Source organism: Conger conger, chromosome 1 (genome assembly GCF_963514075.1).
Source record: "Conger conger chromosome 1, fConCon1.1, whole genome shotgun sequence".
Classification (NCBI taxonomy): Eukaryota; Metazoa; Chordata; class Actinopteri; order Anguilliformes; family Congridae; genus Conger; species Conger conger.
The window spans coordinates 34,316,972-34,340,155 of record NC_083760.1 but is presented as its reverse complement, the minus strand read 5'-3'; the positions used below and the strand labels follow the sequence as shown (position 1 = coordinate 34,340,155).

The 23,184-nt window shown below is 42.4% G+C and overlaps 1 protein-coding gene across 2 annotated transcripts in view; it reads left to right on the top strand.

Moving 5' to 3' along the window:
- LOC133121203 (kinase D-interacting substrate of 220 kDa B-like) overlaps positions 1–23,184 on the top strand; it is an 85,722-nt gene that overhangs the window by 6,566 nt on the left and 55,972 nt on the right. For both annotated transcript variants that reach the window (XM_061230503.1, XM_061230438.1), the window contains exons 3-14: positions 2,667–2,765; positions 5,605–5,703; positions 11,802–11,900; positions 12,373–12,471; positions 12,616–12,714; positions 13,413–13,610; positions 14,605–14,703; positions 15,219–15,317; positions 16,504–16,602; positions 18,425–18,602; positions 19,420–19,584; positions 21,019–21,198. In XM_061230503.1, the coding sequence (XP_061086487.1) occupies positions 2,667–2,765; positions 5,605–5,703; positions 11,802–11,900; positions 12,373–12,471; positions 12,616–12,714; positions 13,413–13,610; positions 14,605–14,703; positions 15,219–15,317; positions 16,504–16,602; positions 18,425–18,602; positions 19,420–19,584; positions 21,019–21,198 (1,513 nt within the window). The remainder of the gene's footprint in view (positions 1–2,666; positions 2,766–5,604; positions 5,704–11,801; positions 11,901–12,372; positions 12,472–12,615; positions 12,715–13,412; positions 13,611–14,604; positions 14,704–15,218; positions 15,318–16,503; positions 16,603–18,424; positions 18,603–19,419; positions 19,585–21,018; positions 21,199–23,184) is intronic.

The following is a 23,184-nucleotide window of genomic DNA, read 5'->3' as shown; positions in this document are numbered from 1 at the left end:
CTTCTGTTCACTTGGATATTAATTGTAAAAAGCTTTTTGACCAGGGGTGTCGACATTTTTGCACACTGCTGTAACTGTGGCTGCAATGGTTCTTGAATCACCAACAGTTCCCAGTCTATTGGGCTATTGGCTGCATGACTATTAGGCATAAATAGACTGCTGGCTTTGGAGCCCCTTTGCTCTCCAGAAACTGGCATAATTCAGCAGATTTAGCCAGTTTGTTATTCCTTTAGTTTACTCTCTTGCTCCTAATAAAACCTAAACTGGCTCAAACTGATCAAATGTATCTTCTTGAAGTAAAGAATTAGTTTATTGGTTTGTTTTTATGTATATGTGGCAAGTTAAATTGTGATGTGTTTCAGTATGATAATGAGAATGTGGCAGCTACTGCTACTGTACACGTTATAAAATGAAAATCCGTGTAAATATGAATGGCCTTTTAACTAATCCCTTTATTGGCACAAATACACTTCCCAGAACACGTTTTTGTCTTAAAGGCATACTATGCAAGATTTCTCGCTGTGTTTACATACAAAAAATGTCTACACTGGCAAGGTCTACATTCTCAACCGCCTCTCTGCTGCTGGTATCGTGTCTAGGAAACGACAGAGTCCAAATCTTCAATTTGTCGAAGAACATCTTCGCGAGGGAAAAGAAGACACCACAGCAGCAAGATCTTCAAGAAAATCAGACTTTATTAGCACACGTGCATAAAGCCGGATCAGCTCTCCAGAACTGAACCCCGACTGTCATTTTTACACCCATTTTATACACAGTTACTCCACCTACAACTCCTCCTCAAACCTCATTCTGGCAAATCACCCACACTGTTCTTATCGTAACTCCTCCCAATGCTCCTCCCACAATGTCATTGTGGCAAATTGCCAACAGTCCTTATGCTCTGCCAACTCTATACAAAGTTCAGGGCGTTCTGCCAACTATGAACAAAGTTCAGGACTCCCCCTGTCCTCACTTCACCCCGCACCTGCTCTTGGCAAACTACCAGACCTCATAAAGTTCTGGATGCCCTCCCTCTAACACGTCATCCATACACGTCACTCTGTATCTTTCGCTTTTATAAGACGAACTAAGCAGCAGTAATCATTGAAAATATACAGACAAACTAAACATTTCATTAATATTCACTTCTAATATACTTTTCTAATATACAGACATACTAAACATTTTTTACTAAACAATTAATTGTTCTCTTCTAAGGGAGTAAATGTACGTAGCATTCTTTGCTCTCATTTCAACAGTTTTCACTGTGGTTTCTTGCATTTTCATAAGCTCAGCTATAATTAATGTTCTAGGTCAAATAGATACACTTCTGGCATAAAACATCGAGAGTCCCGGAGAAATCAGCTGTACAGTCATATCTTGCTCTGCCCGTGTCCTTGACAGTTTGGTCTACACGGACCCCCCCCTGCCAGCTGGCTGCTGTGTAATTCTAGCACAATTTAGCAGTTAATCAGTTTGAAACTATACAGGGTACATATCATACTTTAATACAGATATACAAACTTTTAGCACACATCGTCGAGAGTTTTGGAGGAACCAGCCTGCTCACTAAGGTGGAGTCTGATTTTTACTTGATTGTTTATCATGCTTTTAGGAGGGAGATCTTTTGTTCTGTGAATTTTCCCCTACACTGGTGACAGTGTGCTGTGATAGCAATGAGCTAAGAAACAGCGGTCTAATATTGTAAAACATCCATTTTAGTTGTCACTTTCCGCACAGGCCATTTAGCTTGCTATTTAACTTCGATTACCGTGTTTGTATTTAGTTATCTAATTTTAGCTAAACGTTATTGAGTGGTGATGCTAGCCACTACTGCTAACATCAGTAGATTTCAGTCTGCTCTAGCCTGCCTGCACAATTCTGTAATATAAGCATGCATACTGACAAATGCACCAATTCATTGTTGCTTTTATTTTTTATCAGACATCTCAAGTCTTCTGAAAATATAAGCAGTGATATTAGTAGGCTACTGTGCAGTGGGACCCAGCTCGACTATGACTGAATTTTGTTGGCTTATTACGTGGCAACTAATTAATGTTACTAAAGCTGGCCAGCCACTTATTAATGGCTAGCCACCAAGGTGAATCTATCGCAAACACAGTTCACCACTGTAGTAGCTAATCGTCTCCCCTTAAGTATATTGAACTTTTCAGATTCAATACCCATGCCCAGAAGAAGCAGAGAATCATAATGACTCAGCACGTTTGTTTTATAATAGTTTCAAGGTGAGAATCCTGAATAGTATGCCTTTAAGGACTTACATTTACATTTTTGTCATTTGGCAGACGCTTTTAATCCAAAGCGACTTACAAGTGCATAGGTTCTACCACAAGTCAAAGCATCACATCCAGAACTAGGAAAATACAAATGGAAGGCTGTTCTAAACATATAGTCGTCTAGAATATTCAATTTGGCTATTTTTGGCACATTTAGATCCACCCAGAAACCAGTGTAAGAAATTCCACCCGACTAGATTTTTGGTGTTCTTTCATTTTATTGGTCCATTATTTGCCACGTAAAAAGGAACAACCATTATCTTGACTTCTTCATGTCAAGCTAAACACATTTTTGTTTGGCAATGATTGTACAATAATGTTACAAAATGAAGAGGTGGGAAATGCATGTGTCACTCCCTGTCCCCACAGAGCGGGCAGACGGCACTGATGTTGGCCGCAGAGCAGGGGAGCTTGGAGATCGTCCAGGAGCTAATCAAGAGGGGAGCCAATATCAACCTGGATGATGTTGTACGTAAAAAAGGAGCCTCAAATCCTAAGAACCTCAAAATCACACTGAACACATTTCCCACTGGTTTGCCTGTTGGTCTTTCTTTAAACAAGGTTATCAAAATAGGTTTCAGACAGACTACATGTTTAACCCTTTCCACTTTGCCCCCATAGTGGGCAAAACTATTTACTGCACACACATTTATGAACCAATTTATGTCAGAGCACGTACATACAGTGTACACAAAAGATACACTAAAATACAAACAAATTACAGAAGTGCCTTCTGTTTTTATAGTTTAGCACTGAATATCTCAATTCCTTAGTCAAGGACCAACCCAGAACTACTTTATATTTGTGCACAGACATGTCAACATGTGTACAAAATTTGGTGAAAATATCGACAGGCATTCAAATTCCAGTTTTCCCCAAACTGCACTCAGACTGCTCTCCAAATACAAAACATCGGCATATGGTCCTGGAATCAGCTCCAGAAAGATATCAAACTGGATCACTTCATCTCTGCGGGTGATTTTAAAAGTTTACTTCAGACAAACTTCTGCAACTGTTTTACTTGAGATTGTATAAAATGTGTAATTTGTGTTGTGCTTTTGTTGTTTTGAATTTTGTGTTGTAGTCCCTGCTTGCTCCTCCCTTGGTCATTCTGTACCATAAGTTAAGACCAGATCAAGAGGATGGTTATGGGAATGTGTGGACTGATTTATAGTTGATGAAAGCCAATAGATTCAATGATGGACAAAAATTCTGATCTGAGAGGATCGCCTTGAATATTAAAATGTTATTAACAACGAGGCTGGAAAGAAAATCAGCTGAACTCAGGTAAAATACACTGTATGGCCCCAGTGGCTTGTATACAATTACAGGGATAAAACTGACTGCTTTTTTGTCTGGATCTGCAAAACTGAGAACAAGCACTTCAAAAAACGTTACATTTGAAGCCGGATTTCAAAGTAGCATAGAGATAAGAATTATATACCACAGCAACACCATCTATAAGACCTGTCAGACGGAGAACGTGAGTATAACTGTAACCAGGAGGGGTGGAGTAATTTAGGGTAATATATTCATATAATCGGTTTTAAGCCAAGTTTCAGTTAAGCATAGGATTTCAACTTGGTGATCAGTAATTCATTCATTTCCAAGAGTTGCCTTAGGGGGCTAGTGATTTGATATTGATCAATCCAATTTTTAGCTCAGTTTGGTTAGCCGCATTATTTGTCGAATGACAGGGTCAGATTTTTTTTCAGACTAGCCATACCAACACCCCTAATGGTCTTCTTAACAAGGCTTAATTTAGGTCGGGGTACAGACACGATCTCAATAGCATGAAACCTGGGCAGCAGTTCTTGGGAACAAGAAGAAATCCATGTAAGACAGAAGGTGTGCTGCCTGGCCATGGCTCTGGTGTGTCAGGAAGTCAATGAATATGCATTTATCATCTGAGTTTGTGGAGGTGAGGGTTGTAAACCGTGAGCATGGTGAGGGGGAGGCTGGAGGTTTATTGCCTGTTTTTGCAAATAAGAGGCTGATAAACATCTAAACTACTGTTCTCGCTAGTGGAGAGTCTTTTTAACTATGCTGAATTACCATTTTGCGGTTTTATTTCGTCACAGTTTATATAATTACAGAAATATGAAGAATAATTTGGGATGGCAACGACTCAACCACAAGGGGGCAGCGTTTATAGGGTTAAGAAAGTGTGACGCATCCACTTACTGGTGCCAAGGTTTATGAATGTGGGTTCCTGTAAGTAAATGGAAATGCCCGTTTCTAATTCGGAACTAATAAGTGAATACACCCCAGTCTGTCTATGATAATAACAAATCATATTTGCATGACAGTGGGTGAAATTATTTTAAATAATAGGGAAGTTAGAAGATTCCAGGGTTGCAATGAATCACACTTGAGTCTGCAGAGTATGCATTGAGGGCCTCTCTAATTCTCTGTGGTTTTATTTAAGCAAAGAAGCTCAACCCTTTCATTAAAAAAAACGACACATGACTCAGCATTTTAAGCCATACAATATAATGTATGACACATCCCTCTCGGGATAGCTCCAGCAGTTTTAAATGGAAATAAAATCCTAGGACACACATACATACAGTTCATATAGAATACTGTAGGGACATGGTATAAAAAATTTTAAGTCCACGGCCAATTAATATGCAACACATGCTGTTTTTTTTCTGACCCCTGTACCCTTAATGACAGATGTGGGGTTAGACTACGACAAATTACAATAATGCTGAGCCGTCTGTGGCCATCTCTTGAAAAACAATTCCATCAGGGCCATGAAATAATGCTAAGCTACATATATCCAGCTTCGTCAAGGGTTAATTTCCCTGACATCTGTGCAGAAAGGCTCAGATGAATTTTGAGTTAATGAGTGACTGGATGCGTTTTAGCAATTAGCCTCAGTTGCCCTCAGAGAGCGGTTGGCTAAGTTTAACTGAAAGCCCTGTAGGGCCAGCTTGCCGAATTCGTCACTCTCGACGATAAACACAGAGCTCCGTAATAAGCACCCAGAGAACAAAACATGCCTGTAGTTGAGTAAATCACTGGGTGTGTATATCCCCAGCCTGGGTCTGTGCGCGCACACACATGCACACTCACCCTCTCACCGCACAAAAGTGGAGTGGCGAAGGCAGACCTCGGGAGCTTACGCCTGACTCCGATTGACTGCACTTGTCCCTCCATTCTGCCCATCAGCCGTATCCATGAGCACCTGGTATGACCAGCCGGTAGGTACGGCGCCGCGGCAGACGTCAGTTGGAGCTGGCATTGTCCCAATCTGTTTCCCCCAGTGACCCACTCCACCCTCTGCTCTACTCTCCCGCAGGACTGTTGGACGGCACTGATCTCGGCAACCAGGGAGGGACACGTTGAGGTGGTGAAGGAGCTGCTTGCCAGCAATGCCAACCTGGAGCACCGGGATATGGTAAGAGGGGCCCAGAATTGGGCGGGTGCCAACTGGGGTATTATACAGGTTTAGCTGTTATTCTGCAGTCGTACTCATGTTCACAGTTTTCTAATTGACAGTTTTAAAATTTTACTCCAGTTTCTGCTTTGGTTTTTATTGTTGTGCATTTATGATTCTTCTCTTGTTTCTGCTTTCGTTGTTTCTTTTGTACATTACAATTGTACTGCAGCTTTCTGCAGTTTTACTGCTGTTTTATTTTATTGTCTGTTTTCTGCTTTGGTTTTACAGTGCTACTCGCATTTACAGTTAAAAAATAATAATTCTAATGGTCTTCAGTCCTGATTCCTTAAAACTTAAAACTATTTTAGTAAAATGTCAGTCGTGCTTCTTTTAATCTTTTAAAAGATTAAAAGATTTTTATTTTTTATTTTATTTGTATTTTTTTTCTGGCTCCATGATTCCATAAGCTCCTTTGTTATATTAATGTTTACCTTTTTTAACCTGGTTGGTCGATCGAAAACTCAATTCTCTTCTGACCTAAAAATCATAGTGGGTAGGTAGTGCAAGGGATTGTTTAGCAAAGTAAAATATAGGGGTTGATTGGGTGGCCAGATAGAGAGCGATTTTGAAGGTGATATTTGAATGACAACCGTGAGTTCAGACCTTTGTGTTTAATGTAATGCATAACCATAAGGTGGCACCTTGAGCACAATGCCCCATCACTAAATCTGACAGAAATGCAGTGCAGTCTCAGCCTCATAATGGCTTCCTTCACTTTCATTTGCACTCTGGCCCTCGTGTTGACAAACGCCAATAACAGACTCCAAAGGCAGTCAAAAACTACAAACTACAAACCAGAACTAGAGACTGAAATCCAATGTGCTGGAGTACAGAGTCAAAAGAACAGAAATGACCACTGACCAAATACTTATGGACTGCGCTCTAAGTCATATGCAAACATAATCACTTCAGAGGAGTTGGCTGTGCAATATACAAGCATACAAAGAGAAAACGCTGAATAGCATAACATGGTTTCAAGTGTCGAGATTGTTATTAAAATGATAATAGCTTGTACCTTGTAATGTAAACATTATACACAGTAAAAAGAGTATTTGTATTACTGTTCCATTGGACGTTGGCAACAAGTGGCTATAATCGTTTTTCCTGGCACTTTATGGGATACACAGTTTAATGTGCCCTGGCACGCAGGTCCAAATCTTTCACAGCTCCTTATTAACTCCGCTTTAGGTGAGTCAAGCCCTCGTAGTGGGACTCGAAGCCGTCTTGACTTGTTTAAGCAGTTGGGGTGCCAGCAAGTCTGCAAGGCCACGATAATAATAACACAAGCACAGGGTTTGCCAGCCTACAGCTGGGCCGAGAGTTTCAAAAGTTTCATCTGACACATGAAAAGTGCATTAGTCACCGGTGGCGGCCTGCAGTCAGTTCCTAAAAATGGCAGCGTTGCCCACACACAGACACTCTGTCAACCGAGAGCAGAAATGACTGTGCTGTTGTATTTTTTATGAGCTTCAAAAATGGTCATATGACTGTTTGAAATGCAATATCTTCTTTAATCCTTTTATGGACTGGACTCCTGCAAAACCTGTTTGACAACTGTGTTCTCTTGCTTCCACCCGCCTTCAAGCCAGTGACTTATTTTCTGCTCTCTAAGAAAGATTACTGTAGAGACATCACCTTCTTGCAACAATCACTACACTGACCTTGTGGGCACATGGAATGTTATTAATGCAGTGGTAACATGCTTGCTATTAATGTTTAGTTCCAGTAAGCATAAAGCATCACTGTGCTTTTCATGACAAAAAGGATTTGTATAGTAGTAGCTGTGTACTGGGAAGATTTTTCACACGTATTATGGTAAAATAATTATTAACTTAATTCACATCATAGAAACATTTAAAGCTCTTTCCAAATAAATTACAAACGAGCACTGAATATAAAATAAATTAAACAGGCTGTACAAAATATTAGTAATAAAACACACACACAGTGCTTGAGAATGTATTGACCTTCTTTTTTCCCGTTTGTCCTGTCTTCAAATCTTAAAATTCATTAATGCATTTAATTTTTTCCCCATTCACCAACATTGTAAATTCAACACATTTATTATTCAAGTTTTTACTTATTTAGCAGCACTTTCATGCAAAACATAAATGACTTGCACTTACGAATTACTGTAATTACAAGTACTCACATCCAGAGTCAATATTTTGTAGCAATTACAGCTTGGAGCCGTCTGTTATGTCCATTCATATTTTATAAGTCTTGCTCATTCCTCTGCCAGGTTAGACGGAGAGCATCAGTGGTCAGAAATCTTCAGGGCATACCACAGATTTTTCGGGGCTTTAAATTAAAGTCTGAGGCTTTGGCTGGGCTTCTTGTTTTTAAGCCATTCCTTTGTAGCTTTTGCCATACACTCTGGGTGATTGAATCTTCGCCCTAAATGTCAATCACTTGTGGACTGAAACAGGTTTTCCTCAATAATTGACCTGTATCCTTGATGTAATTGGATTTGGGTAGTAGTATTACCGTTATTACATCAAGTAAGACATTACTCTACCTTCAGAATCTGTTTTTATTGCTTTTCTTTTTTCTAATTTATCTACCCAATTTGTGTGCACCACCACCAGCTATAGGAAAAGCTGCAACACAAAGAATCATTTCCTGTTATCAAATCAGAGAAAAGGGCAGATACAAGCAAGTTGAAACATTACTTTAATTTCATCAATGGAAAAAGCAAGAGCATTGTTGTAAAATGCAATCTTTGTCCAGGCTCTGAACTGACTACTGCCAGAAACACTATATCTAACCTCCAAAAAACATTTGGTGAAGGTACACGCTAACATCAAGCTAGAAAATGAAATCACTGCTCAGTTCAGCAGTGAATATCTCATCCTACCCAACCATTTTCTCATAGTGTCAAACGGCATTCATCTTATACAGTGCTCACTATACGTTTGTGTTGGTTGGCGCTTCAAAATAGCTCATTTCGAACCTCAATATCTCACACGTTTCAAAATCTCAATGCCATTTTGTTGGTCTACTGCAATGACAACGGGCTCGCCAACAGTTGATTTTGGTATTGCTATGCGGTGCCATTTCTGTGTTATAGATACCTTAAAAATAATTATCATAAAACGGCACAATACTTTTTTTTTGCAAAAAACAACTCGATTTAAATCCAACGGATCCCAACACAAGACCACTCATTTTGTGGGTAATTCAGAAATACACTGGATTTTTCTAATTTCTTGACTGTACATTTTGAATTGCACCTCAAAACTGTAAATGTTGACAATGAATTATCCATACACTTATCATGGAGAGACGCATATTAACTCAAATTAGGCCAATTGAAAGTTCTATTTTTAAACGGACATGAGAATAATGAGAGACCGTTATGTTCCGCAGCTGTATTGCGGACATGCACTGGCAGTAAATCATATGTAGCACAACGACAGTAGCAGCAGCCAGTTTTTGACAGACATTACATTACATTACGTGGCATTTAGCAGACGCTCTTATCCAGAGCGACGTACAACAAAGTGCAAATCAATCACAAGAACAAGTGCAAAAGTAGACCTGAGAGGACAGTACAGTTCCGAGTCCTAGTGTAAACATACAGAAATTCAGAACCCTTGAAGAGTACAATCAACTTTCAAACTAGCATACCACAGTTGGCAGCTAGAATACAACAACAGCCAATAAAAACAACAATACCTATACAAGTAACGATATCAGTACATAAGTGCCATTACGGTCTAAGGCTAATCACAGTGATTGTGAGTTGGGGAGGGAAAGGTGTAGCCTGAAGAGATGGGTCTTCAGTCTGCGCTTGAAGGAGGTCAGAGACTCTGCCGTTCTGACATTCACCGGGAGGTCATTCCACCGCCGTGGGACCAGGACAGACAGCAGTCGTGAGCGTGAAGTGCAGGTGTGGCGAGGGGGAGGCGCCAGACGGCACGAAGTGGCAGAACGGAGGGGTCTTGTTGGTGTATAGGTCTTGATAAGGGATTGAATATACACAGGGGCTGATCCTTTAACTGCCTGGTATGCGAGCACCAAAGTTTTAAATTTGATGCGAGCCATAACAGGCAGCCAGTGGAGGTTGCTGAGCAGGGGGGTGACATGTGAATGTCTGGGAACATTGAATACCAGACGGGCTGCAGCATTCTGGATGAGTGTCTCAGACTGTCTAAAGTGGCAAGCAAGCACTCAATTTCTGAAAATGGAATACAGTAAATAATCGGGTACAGTAAAGAGAGGGAGACCAAAAACAGTCCAGCCAAGTCAGTGTAACTTGCGTAAAGGGTAAACTTGCAGCACTCCTGGATGGAGTTTTCTGAATTCCTCTCTACCCTCAGGGGCTATATAGCTATATTGGCTAGCTATCATTAGTAAAGCTAAAGTATGGGGTAGCCGTTTTCCTAAACTGCACTGTATGAAATTAAACACAAACTAATTAAACATCCCACTAATTTTGCTATCTCAATGAGATAACAGTGAAACTAGCTAGTCAGCTAGTCAGCTTATAAGGTATTTGTCTGTAGAATGATAAATGGTAAAATGGCAGGCATTTATATAGCGCCTTTATCCAAAGCGCTGTACAATTGATGCTTCTCCAGTCACCCGTTCATACACACACTCACACACCGATGGCGATTGGCTGCCATGCAAGGCCCCGACCAGCTCGTCAGGAGCATTTGGGGGTTAGGTGTCTTGCTCAGGGACACTTCAACACCGCCCGGGCGGGGGATCGAACCGGCAACTGTCCGACTGCCAGGCGACTGCTCTTACTGCCTGAGCCATGTCGCTGGCTAGCTAACTTACTAGCTATTGTAGCTCTAGCTCAATGTAACCGCTAGCTCTAACATTAGCTGACTGTTATATTGGGTGTGATCTGACTAGCTATCTTTTTTTGCAGGCTAACTCATGTCTGCACCAACGGCAAAGCTTAGCATGGTCTTATACATTTTCCCTTTAATAATAAGTTTGTGTTATCTAAATTGTGTTAGTAAGGTAGCTAGCACAATGACGAATTGGTCTGTCTTGTTCAACTTGCCATGGTGTTTCATTCAGATTTTATTAACTTAGTGTAAATAGTAACTGTTAGTCCTACTAACAGCCAGTCTACCTATATTAGCTAAGTGAGATAACCAAGTTAGAACTAACAAGTTTCTTAGTTCTAACATTACATACTCTATACAGACTCTGTCAGTTTACATGTTAACAACCAATGCTACCACATTCTGTTGTATGCTCATGATTTATTCTTACATTAGCCTAATTTAGCTGTGTTCAATGGCATGTATTCCAGTGAGTGTGGTTAAATCATGCATCGTTATGCATACTAGCTATGAAAACAAACCTTTGTTTGATAACATAGACTGTAGAAGTTTGAGAACCAAGAATTTATCATCAACAGCAAAGTAGAATTTTTTGCCAGTAGATGGCATCATCGTATAAGAAATGGGGAGAATGGGATTTTCTTCACTTAAGTTAGCTAGTGGGCCAAATATATTATTTAATTCTGAGTCAAAGGTTTTATTTTTTTATGCATATTTACAATGACCTATCAACTATGAAAGCCTGAAAAGACAGGAAATTAAATTGATTAGCCCTAACGCTAACATACCCAATTATATGCATAGAGGTAACATGGCAGCATATTATTATTCTGCTAAATTCAACAGAAAATATATTGTTTATATTACATCCAACATTATAACTTATTCTGACAGTGAGGATTTGTGAATCCACATGACTTCAACTGGTCAGTTACTTTTATAATCTATATTAATAATTATGTATAGACCCGTACACATACATAATGTAGGTTATACATCTGACTACACTTTTATCCAGAATGATATACAGAAGGCATATATGAATGAGGTCATAGTACTATACACTCTATACTCCACAATATACACTTTAATGCAGGATCTATCTGTAGTTACTCTATAAAGGTAATGCAAAAGTAATGTGAATGTCAGTGGCTTACATATAATGTATTGCCTTCAATTAACAGTAATAAGTTGCGTTACAATATTATTTTAACGTAACTTACTACGTGTGTGTGCTTATGTCTGCTGCAGGGTGGTTGGAGCGCCCTCATGTGGGCGGCCTACAAGGGGCGCACTGAAGTGGCCAGGCTATTGCTTGAGAAGGCAGCTAATCCCAACATCACTGGACAGGTGCCTTCCAGAACTCTCCACATTTTTCATTTTACATTTGCTAGCGCTTTCTTCTCAAATGCATGGTGCCTGCTCAAATTCTGGGCTCAGAGTTGAAAACCGAGTGCATCTTGCTTAGATGGGGTTAAATATATTTTACATATTGATTTTGGGCTGCTCTTTTCCTCTGTCCTTCAGTAGAATGCTAGTTGAGAAATCTCATTAGGCCAGTTTTTACCTTGTTCTCTGTGTGTGCTAAATTACTATGTGCCTGCATGAAATACAGACAATTGAATGATGATTTGTCTAATGTCTGTGCAGGTTACTGTAAACGCTAGCTCATTCTGTCCGTTGGTCAGTGACTCAGTCACTCACTGCTCTACTGTCTACATCAGGTTTACTCAAAGTCTTGAGAGTTCGCTTTATTTTCGATGCATGAGAAATGGACCCACTGGACATAGTGCATGATTTTGTTTCTTTCTACCTGGAGCAGTATAGCGTCTACCCCATTATCTGGGCGGCAGGGCGAGGTCATGCTGAGATCGTCCGCCTTCTGCTCCACTATGGAGGCAAAGTCAACTGTTCTGACAAGGTACGCTTTCAGTTTTGAGGTAAAAATCGCTGTCCAAAAGTTGCTTTTAGCAGACTTTGTCTTCATGCTGTGGTTTGGAATATTCATTGAAATATTATTAGTATTGGTTTGATGGGTAACTTTCCACTTCCCCCCCTCTCTCAGTATGGCACCACACCCCTGATCTGGGCATCCAGGAAGGGCCACTATGAATGCGTGATGCACCTGCTAGACAATGGGGCCGACGTGGACCAGGAAGGCGCGGTATGTACAGGACTCGGGCCAAGCCTCCCTTCTCTCTCGATTTTCTATGAGCCCAAACAAATTTACAACCTCTCTTAGGGGTGCAATAGCAGTGCCGGATCTAAACTGGCAACTCTCTTGACTGTCCACTTCCTTAACTACTATGCCATGCTGCTTCTGCATGGATTGTCCAACTGACAGGCTGTTGTCATAAATGGGCATTTCACACATTGTAATGTATGATCTTCTCTTGGTAGATTGTCTTTGTAGTGTTACGCACGTCCAGGTTGTAAACATTGTGATGTCATAGATAGTGCGGTGTAGGGGTGTACAAATGCATTTTGATGCATTGTGGTGCATCGATCTTAAGGTAGCAATTCAACTGCATCAATTTTAAATGTTAGAATCTATTTTAATCTATTTTAATATGGCACTTCTTGAAAATAAATGTGCCAAGAATTAGTTTAGTGTATTGCTTTAATTGTCTATATTCCACTAATGCTGAGTACATCCATTTCTCCAGTCACATTTAGTGCAGTATATTTGTAAGAATCATTTTGTAATGAAATGGATTGAATCATATCAAACAAATCAAATCGACTCGTGGCGAAATGAGAGATTTCATGATGCCTTGAATCGTTTGCTAAAGAATCGTAATCGAGGTCAGGGATATACACCCCTAGCGCAGTGTCATGATGCTGTCACTCTTGCTGCTGCAGAACTCCATGACGGCTCTCATTGTGGCCGTGAGGGGCGGCTACACTGAGGTGGTCAAAGAGCTCCTGCAGAGGAACCCCAACGTCAACATGACGGACAAGGACGGCAACACGGCCCTGATGTTCGCTGCCAAGGAGGGCCACACCGAGATCGTTCAGGACCTCCTGGACGCTGGAACATACGTCAACATTCCAGACAGGGTAGGTGCTCCACTCAGCCAGGGAGCCAGAGACCGGCGGGGTATATCACAAAGCAGGACAACTGAGTTGGTTGGATAAGTTCACCAAGTAATACCCAGAACTTATTTTTACTGTTTTGACTAAAGTCCATGTTTCAGTTTTGGAAGGGATCAGAGTTCCTAACTTATCCTGCTTCGTGATGTACCCCCCCTTGGTTACTATCTATACAACAACAAGCAAACGTTAGTGCACCCAATGCTAGGTCCTTGCTTGAGGGAGACGCATTAATAAATCGAAAATCACCCACACCAGGCTGCACTTTACACCAAAAAACTTTCTATAGTATATCCAAACAACATTACCTTGTGTATTTTTGTAGCAGTGACCCTTGTTCAAGTTATTTCGATTTAAATTATTATTAACTTTGCACAGTCTCCATGAGCAATATGCTGATTGGACTTCCAGAGCTTTGTGGTGTGGCATCTCTGCTGAAGAGAGAAGTCAAGTGTCAGACTGAAGTAAACTTGAAGAATCTTGCAACTTTGAGGGAGTTGAGTTCTGTGTGTAATATCAACAGCTCCTTCCGTTGAACTCCCAACCCTCTCTGTTCAAACAGTCTCCAAAATGTACTATTGCCAAAAAAAAGTTTGAGCAAAATCATTACAAGCATCTGTGCTGTACAATACACAAATATTAAAGGTTGCCAACACTACACAGCAAAAGCATTTCTGAGTCTGTCCTTGTGTGTGTGGGTTGGGTATGTGTGTCTGTCTGTATGTGCACATGGGCGTGTGTGCTCATGTCTGTGTGTGTGTGTGCCTGCGTGTCTGTGCATGGGGGTGTGTATGCCCGTATCTATGTGTGTGTGCCCTTGAGCAAGGTCCTTAACCCCACATTGTTCCGGGGGGATTGTCTCCTGCTTAGTCTAATCAACTGTAAGTTATTTTAATAATAATAATAATAATTAATTATTATTATTATTATTATTCATTATGAGTGTACGTGTGTCTTACAGAGCGGCGACACTGTGCTGATCGGAGCCGTGCGGGGAGGCCACGTGGAGATAGTCAGAGCCTTGCTGAACAAATACGCCGACATCGACATCAGAGGTCAGGTACGGGCCGCCAGACAAGCCTCCCAGCCACATCTAGAGCTCAGAGTGCTCACGTACTGAGAGGTAGCACCCCGGTGTGATTCTGACCAGACTCTCACGCGGGTCATCTGAAGCGTGTACTGCTGGCTGCTGCTTCTTTTCAGCCTGCAGTCGCCATTGGCCGACCATTTTACTGGTAACTACACTTTAAAGAAACCAGTACACCCTGTAGCTTCCCACAACCAGGAGTGAGGACCACTGGGGTAGATCATCTAATTATTGTGTTGAATTGATATCATATATTCTTTTACTTTTATCATTTTCTCTGGCTTCTGCAGTTTCTGACATGGTTGTTATGAAGTTGCAATTCATGTCCTCAGTGCTCAAGGTTTACAGCTGTTGAGGTCTGTAGTGCTACTATTGCAACCCATATTAAACTAGCAGCATATTCTGTAGCCTGGAGTCCCCCATAGAGCTGGAGTTTGTCTGGACTGGTGCAGTGTGTGCTAGCCTGTCTCTTTGACCTCCTGCTTTAGGACAGTAAGACTGCCCTGTACTGGGCGGTGGAGAAAGGGAACGCGACCATGGTGAGAGATATCCTGCAGTGTAACCCCGATACTGAGACCTGCACCAAGGTGAGGATCCTCACACACACTGTTGACATAGGCATGCGCAGGGTTTTTCCAATGTTCCTGATTGATTGGTTTTCATTTCTGAGCCTTATGACGGCCAGCTTAATTAGCATCGACATGGCTGCGTCCTCATGTTGTCACACCCCAACAACAATCTCCAAAGGCAATCACATAGTCTAGAATGAAGACTAGAGCGCTCTTCTACATTCAATAACAACACAAATACACCTGCCTAATGAAACACATCTGTTAAGCCAATTCAACAAGTGCTTGTAGAACCATAAAATGGGGGGGGGGGGGACTATGTATAAAAAGTGCTGTCATGTCTCAACAGTTCGCTATGGATGCAAATACCCTCAAATTATAGCTGATGGTCTACACTTCACCCCCATTGGTTCAGTACAGAACCAAAATAACAAAAAATGTGTCACTGTCCAGTGAATTATGGTGCTCACTGTACCTGTTAATATTAATCACACCTATTCAGCTTCAACCCAAGCCCAATGCACCTAAAATCCTTTTTTTATGTCACTTACACCTGTTCATGTACTACACACCCTGCAAATGCACCCCATAATGTATACCTGTTAATGTCACACACACGTGTTAATGTTCCACACATACCTGTTTACAGTGGTGCATAAAGATTTGGGAACCCTTGGTCAAAAAGTATTTTACAATTAATACCTAAGTGGACAGAAGCAAACCTGATGGTACAAAGTTAAACATGACACATTTCATGGAATCAAACTTTATTTAACTGGGTAAAGTTAAATAGAATTGAGATTAAAAGTGTTTTAAAAGAGACACCTGGCCGAGAGGATGAAGGTTACATACAGATAACAAACTTTTCTTCTAGATTATTGAGTTAAGAAATCATGGAATTTCATCATCTTCATGTACCTCACACACCTGTTAATGTAACACACACACACACACACACACACACACCTGTGTTCTACAACACTCAACTACAACACTCTCTGTTAGTGCACCATATACACCATGAACTTTGCAGGCCCGGTTAATACACCTCACACCGGTTAATGTATCTCACATACTTTTTAATATAACACACTCGTTGATACACCTAACACCTGTATATTAATATGGCTCATGGCCATGTTTAACAAGTTTGTCTGTGCGTTTCTTCTGTGTCCACACATTCACACTCATGTGTTGGTTTCAGGATGAAGAGACCCCTCTGATCAAAGCCACAAAGATGAGGAACATCGAGATTGTGGAGCTCCTGCTGGATAAAGGAGCCAAGGTGTCAGCTGTGGACAAGGTACAGTTTCAGAGGCCAGAAGTCTCTCTGTACGATGACCAAAAAATACAGAAATCCCGCACACTGATTACTGCTCCCAAAAAACATGAACCCATTTTTCAGTAATGTCTCCAAACATTTGATGTGATCACTGAACAGAACATAAACAGGAATGTCCTGTTGTCAACCAAAGATATCCATAAGTTTCATAGTAAAATAAATCCATTTACAACAGAGAAGAAAGTGGCTTACATAGAATTCCTAAAGCACTGGCTGCCATGGAACTATTTACTGTGGTTGCTTCAGCACACATAGTTCTCCACAATTGTTTTGGGACTTTTACCTAGAAATTTTGTTCAAACTTTAAACTATTAATTTGCTTCGGGGAGGTGTGCTATTTCTTTTCTTATGGATATCTTTTATACTTTTTGAATCATTTAACTTCTAATTCAGATTTTCCTGCTATTGAAATGAATGGTTCATTTGCTAGAGTGGTGACAATTGGAATTGGAATTTCTTCGCTACATACACATGAGCCGGTCGAGGGTCAGGCCGTGACGGGTAAATGATAGGGAGCTGGAGTGTAGAATGTGGAGTGGGAACGAAACGGACACTGCAGACCGATGAGTAACTCATCCTGTCTGCTTAAACAAACCTAAATAAACCTCAGCTAGTCTTCGAAAGCTTACCGGGCTTGAAGCAGCATGTAGCCAACCTCCAACGGAGATCAGGTCTCCTCCCAGGTTTGCCTTCAAAAATAACAAAGCAAAATAACAAACAGCGTTCCGTTGCTGCAATCCAGCTGGAAACGCTTCCAACTTTACCGGAGCCACTATACGATGAACAGAGGGGCAAATCAAAGGCTAAGTCAGGGTGGGCAAACAGGGTCGAGCACGAGTGATGCACTGGGGTGAACCGAGCAAAAATGGCTGGGATGGAATCAGTCGTAAGGGATGCAAGGGTCAAAAACCAATCACCAGTCATACACAAATCAGCAAAGCAGTCAGTAATCCAGTCACACGCAAAGGCTTGCAGGGCTAGTCTACCCAGATCAGTGGGAGTGGTAGCCTCAGAAACAAACTGGTAGTGGAAATTGCCAATCTGTGGCAAAGCAGAAGTGAAAGAAAGATACAAAATACAAGATGCAAATACAAAAGCTTACTACAGAGGTCGTAACACATATTAAACATTTATGCTTATATGGTTTATATAGGGGGGGCACGGATGGTGCAGTGGGTAGCACTGCCTCCTCACAGCAAGGAGGTCCTGGGTTCGAATTTCGGGGCCTCTCTGTGTGGAGTTTGCATGTTCTCCCTGTGTTCGCATGGGTTTCCTCCGGGTACTCCGGTTTCCTCCCACAGTCCAAAGACATACAGGTTAGGCTGATTGGAGAGTCTAAATTGCCCATGGGTAAGAGTGTGTGAGTGAATGGTGTGTGTGCCCTGCGATGGACTGGCGACCTGTCCAGGGTGTATTCCTGCCTTTCGCCCAATGTATGCTGGGATAGGCTCCAGCCCCCCTGCGACCCTGTTCAGGATAAGCGGGTTAAGATGATGGATGGATGGTTTATATAGTTCCATTAAACAAACTGTCTGCAACAAGTGGCAGCTCAAAGTGCTTCACAGAGGGAGAAAGAACATTTTGTAATTAAAACTAATATTAGAATACAATATAAAGAATAAGAATGAATAAAACTAAATATCAAACAAGATCTAAAAAAAATATGATGAAACGAACACAATAAAATGTGAGTCAATACATGTTGTAGGTATTAAAACAAGTCAAATGAAAGGACAGATTAAGATAAGATCATGACGTCTCTCTTGGTTTTCCCGCCGGGCAGAAAGGAGACACCGCGCTTCACATCGCCATCCGCGGGCGTAGCCGCAAGCTGGCCGAGCTCCTCCTGAGAAACCCCAAAGATGGCCGCCTGCTGTACCGGCCCAACAAGGCCGGGGAGACGCCCTACAACATCGACTGCACCCACCAGAAGAGCATTCTCACCCAAATCTTCGGAGCCAGTCAGTGTCTTGTCTTGATGAGCCAGATTTATACTTTGACCCTTGCGTCGACTGTCATATGACGAAAATGAAAGTGTCGCGCGTTTTGCATGTATACTTCTCAGTAGGTCTGCAAAGATGGTTCTGCTGTCTCAATGGTAACCAGATGCCAAACAGCTGATGTTTACGTTAAAACACTGGTGTAGCCTGGTGTAGCCATGACAAGTAATGTCGGTGTTCCATCTGGCTGTCCAATCAAGGCTGCGTGGCAAAGTATGAGAGGAAGTGCTGTAGTACTCTTTCTTCAGTTGAAAATACGTAATTTCCATCATACAACATTTGTCGCAAGGGTGTGCAACGAATTATAAATCAGGCTTTACTGTGCTTCCGTAGAACTGAAGCCTTCCACCATTCATCGTTGATGATGATAAATTATGTTAAATGATGACTGATTAAATGGTAACTGATGACTGCTCAGAACCTCTTCAAAAATTGATTGAAAGACAGATTGAAATGCTTTGGCTATGGAACACAGTACTATCTGTGAGCATGTATTAATTGTGAAGATTGATATTACAGTATATCCGTGGAACATTTTAGGATGTAGCTAATTGGCACAATACAGGAGTCAAAGTCAAGACAATGTGGTAATTCACTACACAACAAAAACACTTTCTGAAATAAAGTAAAAGCTTATTGCAGTCATATATAGTTGCAAGGTCACTGAAACAAAACACAAGTGCCTATCTGTGTTTTCCGGAACAACGTGTGCTTTGTACACACACTTGGAACACAAAAACCGCAAACCCAACATCGTGTGTCCTGGTCTCTCCCCCAGAACACCTGTCCCCCACGGAGACGGACGGGGACATGTTGGGGTACGACCTGTACAGCAGCGCGCTGGCGGACATCTTGAGTGAGCCCACCATGCAGCCGCCCATCTGCGTGGGCCTGTACGCCCAGTGGGGCAGCGGCAAGTCCTTCCTGCTCAAGAAACTGGAGGGTAAGAGGGAGCCCCCCACATGCAGTCTCACCTCATACGCACCCGAGATCAGCGACCAGCAACTCGCAGTCCCTGAGGGCAGAGAACTGCTGGTTTTTATTCAGGTGTGAAGACAGGTCAGCCAATCAGTAGCCCTAAATACCCAGGGTGTCATTCCGGGAAAACTTAACCAGACGTGTGGGAGTTGACCACTCCAATTTTGCTCACACTTTGTGTAAATGGTCTTTATACACTCACCGTGCACTTTATTAGGAACATTTTTACTTTATTACACCTACTTATTCATGTGATTATCTAATCTGGCAATTTTGTGGCAGCAGTGCAATGCATACTATCATGTAGATACTGGTCAGGAACTTCAGACTAACCACCAGAATGGGGACAAAATGTGATCTAAGTGACTTTGACCATGGAATGATTGTTGGTGGCAGACAGGGTGGTTTGAGTATCTCAGAAACTGCTCACCTCCTGGGATTTTCACACACGGTGCCAAAAACTAAAAGAAATCCAGTAGTTCTGCAGACAGAAACGCCTTCTTAATGAGACGTCAGAGGAGAATGGCCAGACTGGTCAAAGCTGACAGGAAGGTGACAGTAACGCAAATAACCACACATTACAACAGTGGTATGCAGCAGAGCATCTCTGAACACAGAACGCATCATAACTCTAAGTGGATAGGCTACAGCAGTAGAAGTCTAAAATAAATAACTAATAAAGTGCTTGGTGATTGTATATTCAATAAAGAACATTCAAAACATTAGCCTCATTGGATTTGTCATATATTGGTATATTGGCTCTTAAAGAAGGCGGGGTGGTACCCAGAAGGCAAAATATAGTTTTTCTATATTTGTTGGCTTACTACAACAGCACCACTTGGTGTATGACTAAGGCTAGGAGATATTTTGGTTAAAAACAAAGTTTGAGTGGTCAACTCCCACACCTCTACTTCACGGAATGACCCCCAGGAGAAAAGAAACCAGGGGTGTGTAGGGTAGAGGCATATCCGTTAATTATTGCTTATACCATATCTCTACAGCTGGGTTTGGATTGGAGCTGATGATCCCTGCCTAAGATGCTATACCTGCAGTCTGTTCTATAGACCAGGGGTACTCTGGTCCTGGAGGGCTGGTTTATGCACTGGTTTTTGTTCCAAATAATTTCCATCGTCTTAGTTTTCTGACCGCTCTATATCCCACGCTGGTTCACACCTGTAGTTTAGCACAGCAAAGTCTTCAGGATACATTTGTAGTCTGCGGCCCTGTCGCTGGTGCTTATACAAATACCAGATCAAGACGTGATTGAGCTAATTAAATGTAAAATTTGAATCAGAATTTGGCAGGAAACCCTGAAAGGGTCTGGCCTTTGTTGTACTTCGACAGTAAAAAGTGTGTGGTATAGTAATGCCTGCTGTGACCCTGGTGTGACCCCGCGCAGATGAGATGAAGACGTTCGCGGGGCAGCAGGTGAAGCCTCTTTTCCTGTTCTCCTGGCTGGTGGTGCTTCTGACGCTCCTGCTGTGTGGCTCCGTGGCGCTGATCCTGGGCTTCACTGTCGACCCCCGCTTGGCCATCGCCGTGTCTCTCAGCCTCCTTGCCCTGCTCTACATCTTCTTCGGTAAAGAGCCGGCACCATGCGTACCACTCCGTACATTCAACTCAACAGTGTGTTAAACCCTGTGGCACCATGCGCACCACTCCGTACATTCAACTCAACAGTGTGTTAAACCCTGTGGCACCATGCGTACCACTCCCTACATTCAACTCAACAGTGTGTTAAACCCTGTGGCTCCATGCGTACCACTCCATACATTCAACTGAACAGTGTGTTAAACCCTGTTTCCCCATGCGTACCACTCCGAACGTTCAACTCAACAGTGTGTAAAACCCTGTGGCACCATGCAGACCACTCCGTAGATTCAACTCAACAGTGTGTTAAACCCTGTGGCACCATGCGTACCACTCCATACATTCAACTCAACAGTGTGTTAATCCCTGTGGCACCATGCGCACCACTCCGTACATTCAACTCAACAGTGTGTTAAACCCTGTGGCTCCATGCGTACCACTCCATACATTCAACCCAACAGTGTGTTAAACCCTGTGGCACCATGCGTACCACTCCCTACATTCAACTGAACAGTGTGTTAAACCCTGTTTCCCCATGCGTACCACTCCGAACGTTCAACTCAACAGTGTGTAAAACCCTGTGGCACCATGCAGACCACTCCGTAGATTCAACTCAACAGTGTGTTAAACCCTGTGGCACCATGCGTACCACTCCATACATTCAACTCAACAGTGTGTTAAAACCCTGTTTCCCCATGCATACCACTCCGAACGTTCAACTCAACAGTGTTGAACCCTGTTTCCCCATGCGTACCACTCCGAACGTTTAGCTCAACAGTGTGTTAAACCCTGTGGCTCCATGCGCACCACTCCGAACGTTCAACTCAACAGTGTGTTAAACCCTGTGGCACCATGCGTACCACTCCCTACATTCAACACAACAGTGTGTTAAACCCTGTGGCTCCATGCGTACCACTCCATACATTCAACTCAACAGTGTGTTAAACCCTGTTTCCCCATGCGTACCACTCCGAACGTTCAACTCAACAGTGTGTTAAACCCTGTGGCTCCATGCGTACCACTCCGTACATTCAACTCAAGTGTGTTAAACCCTGTGGCACCATGCGTACCACTCCCTACATTCAACTCAACAGTGTTAAACCCTGTTTCCCCATGCGTACCACTCCGTACATTCAACTCAACAGTGCTAAACCCTGTGGCTCCATGCGTACCACTCCGAACGTTCAACTCAACAGTGTGTTAAACCATGTGGCTCCATGCGTACCACTCCGAACGTTCAACTCAACAGTGTTAAACCCTGTGGCTCCATGCGTACCACTCCATACATTCAACTCAACAGTGTGTGAAACCCTGTGGCTCCATGCGTACCACTCCGAACATTCAACTCAACAGTGTGTTAAACCCTGTGGCTCCATGCGTACCACTCCATACATTCAACTCAACAGTGTTAAACCCTGTTTCCCCATGCGTACCGCTCTGTATATTCAACTCAACAGTATGTTAAACCCTGTGGCTCCATGCGTACCACTCCGTACATTCAACTCAACAGTGTGTTAAACCCTGTGGCACCATGCGTACCACTCCCTACATTCAACTCATCAGTGTGTTAAACCCTGTGGCACCATGTGTACCACTCCATACATTCAACTCAACAGTGTGTTAAACCCTGTGGCACCATGCGTACCACTCCGTACATTCAACTCAACAGTGTGTTAAACCCTGTGGCACCATGCACACCACTCACTACATTCAACTCAACAGTGTTAAACCCTGTGGCTCCATGCGTACCACTCCATACATTCAACTCAACAGTGTGTTAAACCCTGTGGCTCCATGCGTACCACTTCATACATTCAACTCAACAGTGTGTTAAACCCTGTGGCTCCAAGCGCACCACTCCGAACGTTCAACTCAACAGTGTGTTAAACCCTGTGGCACCATGCATACCACTCCCTACATTCAACTCAACAGTGTGTTAAACCCTGTGGCTCCATGCGTACCACTCCATACATTC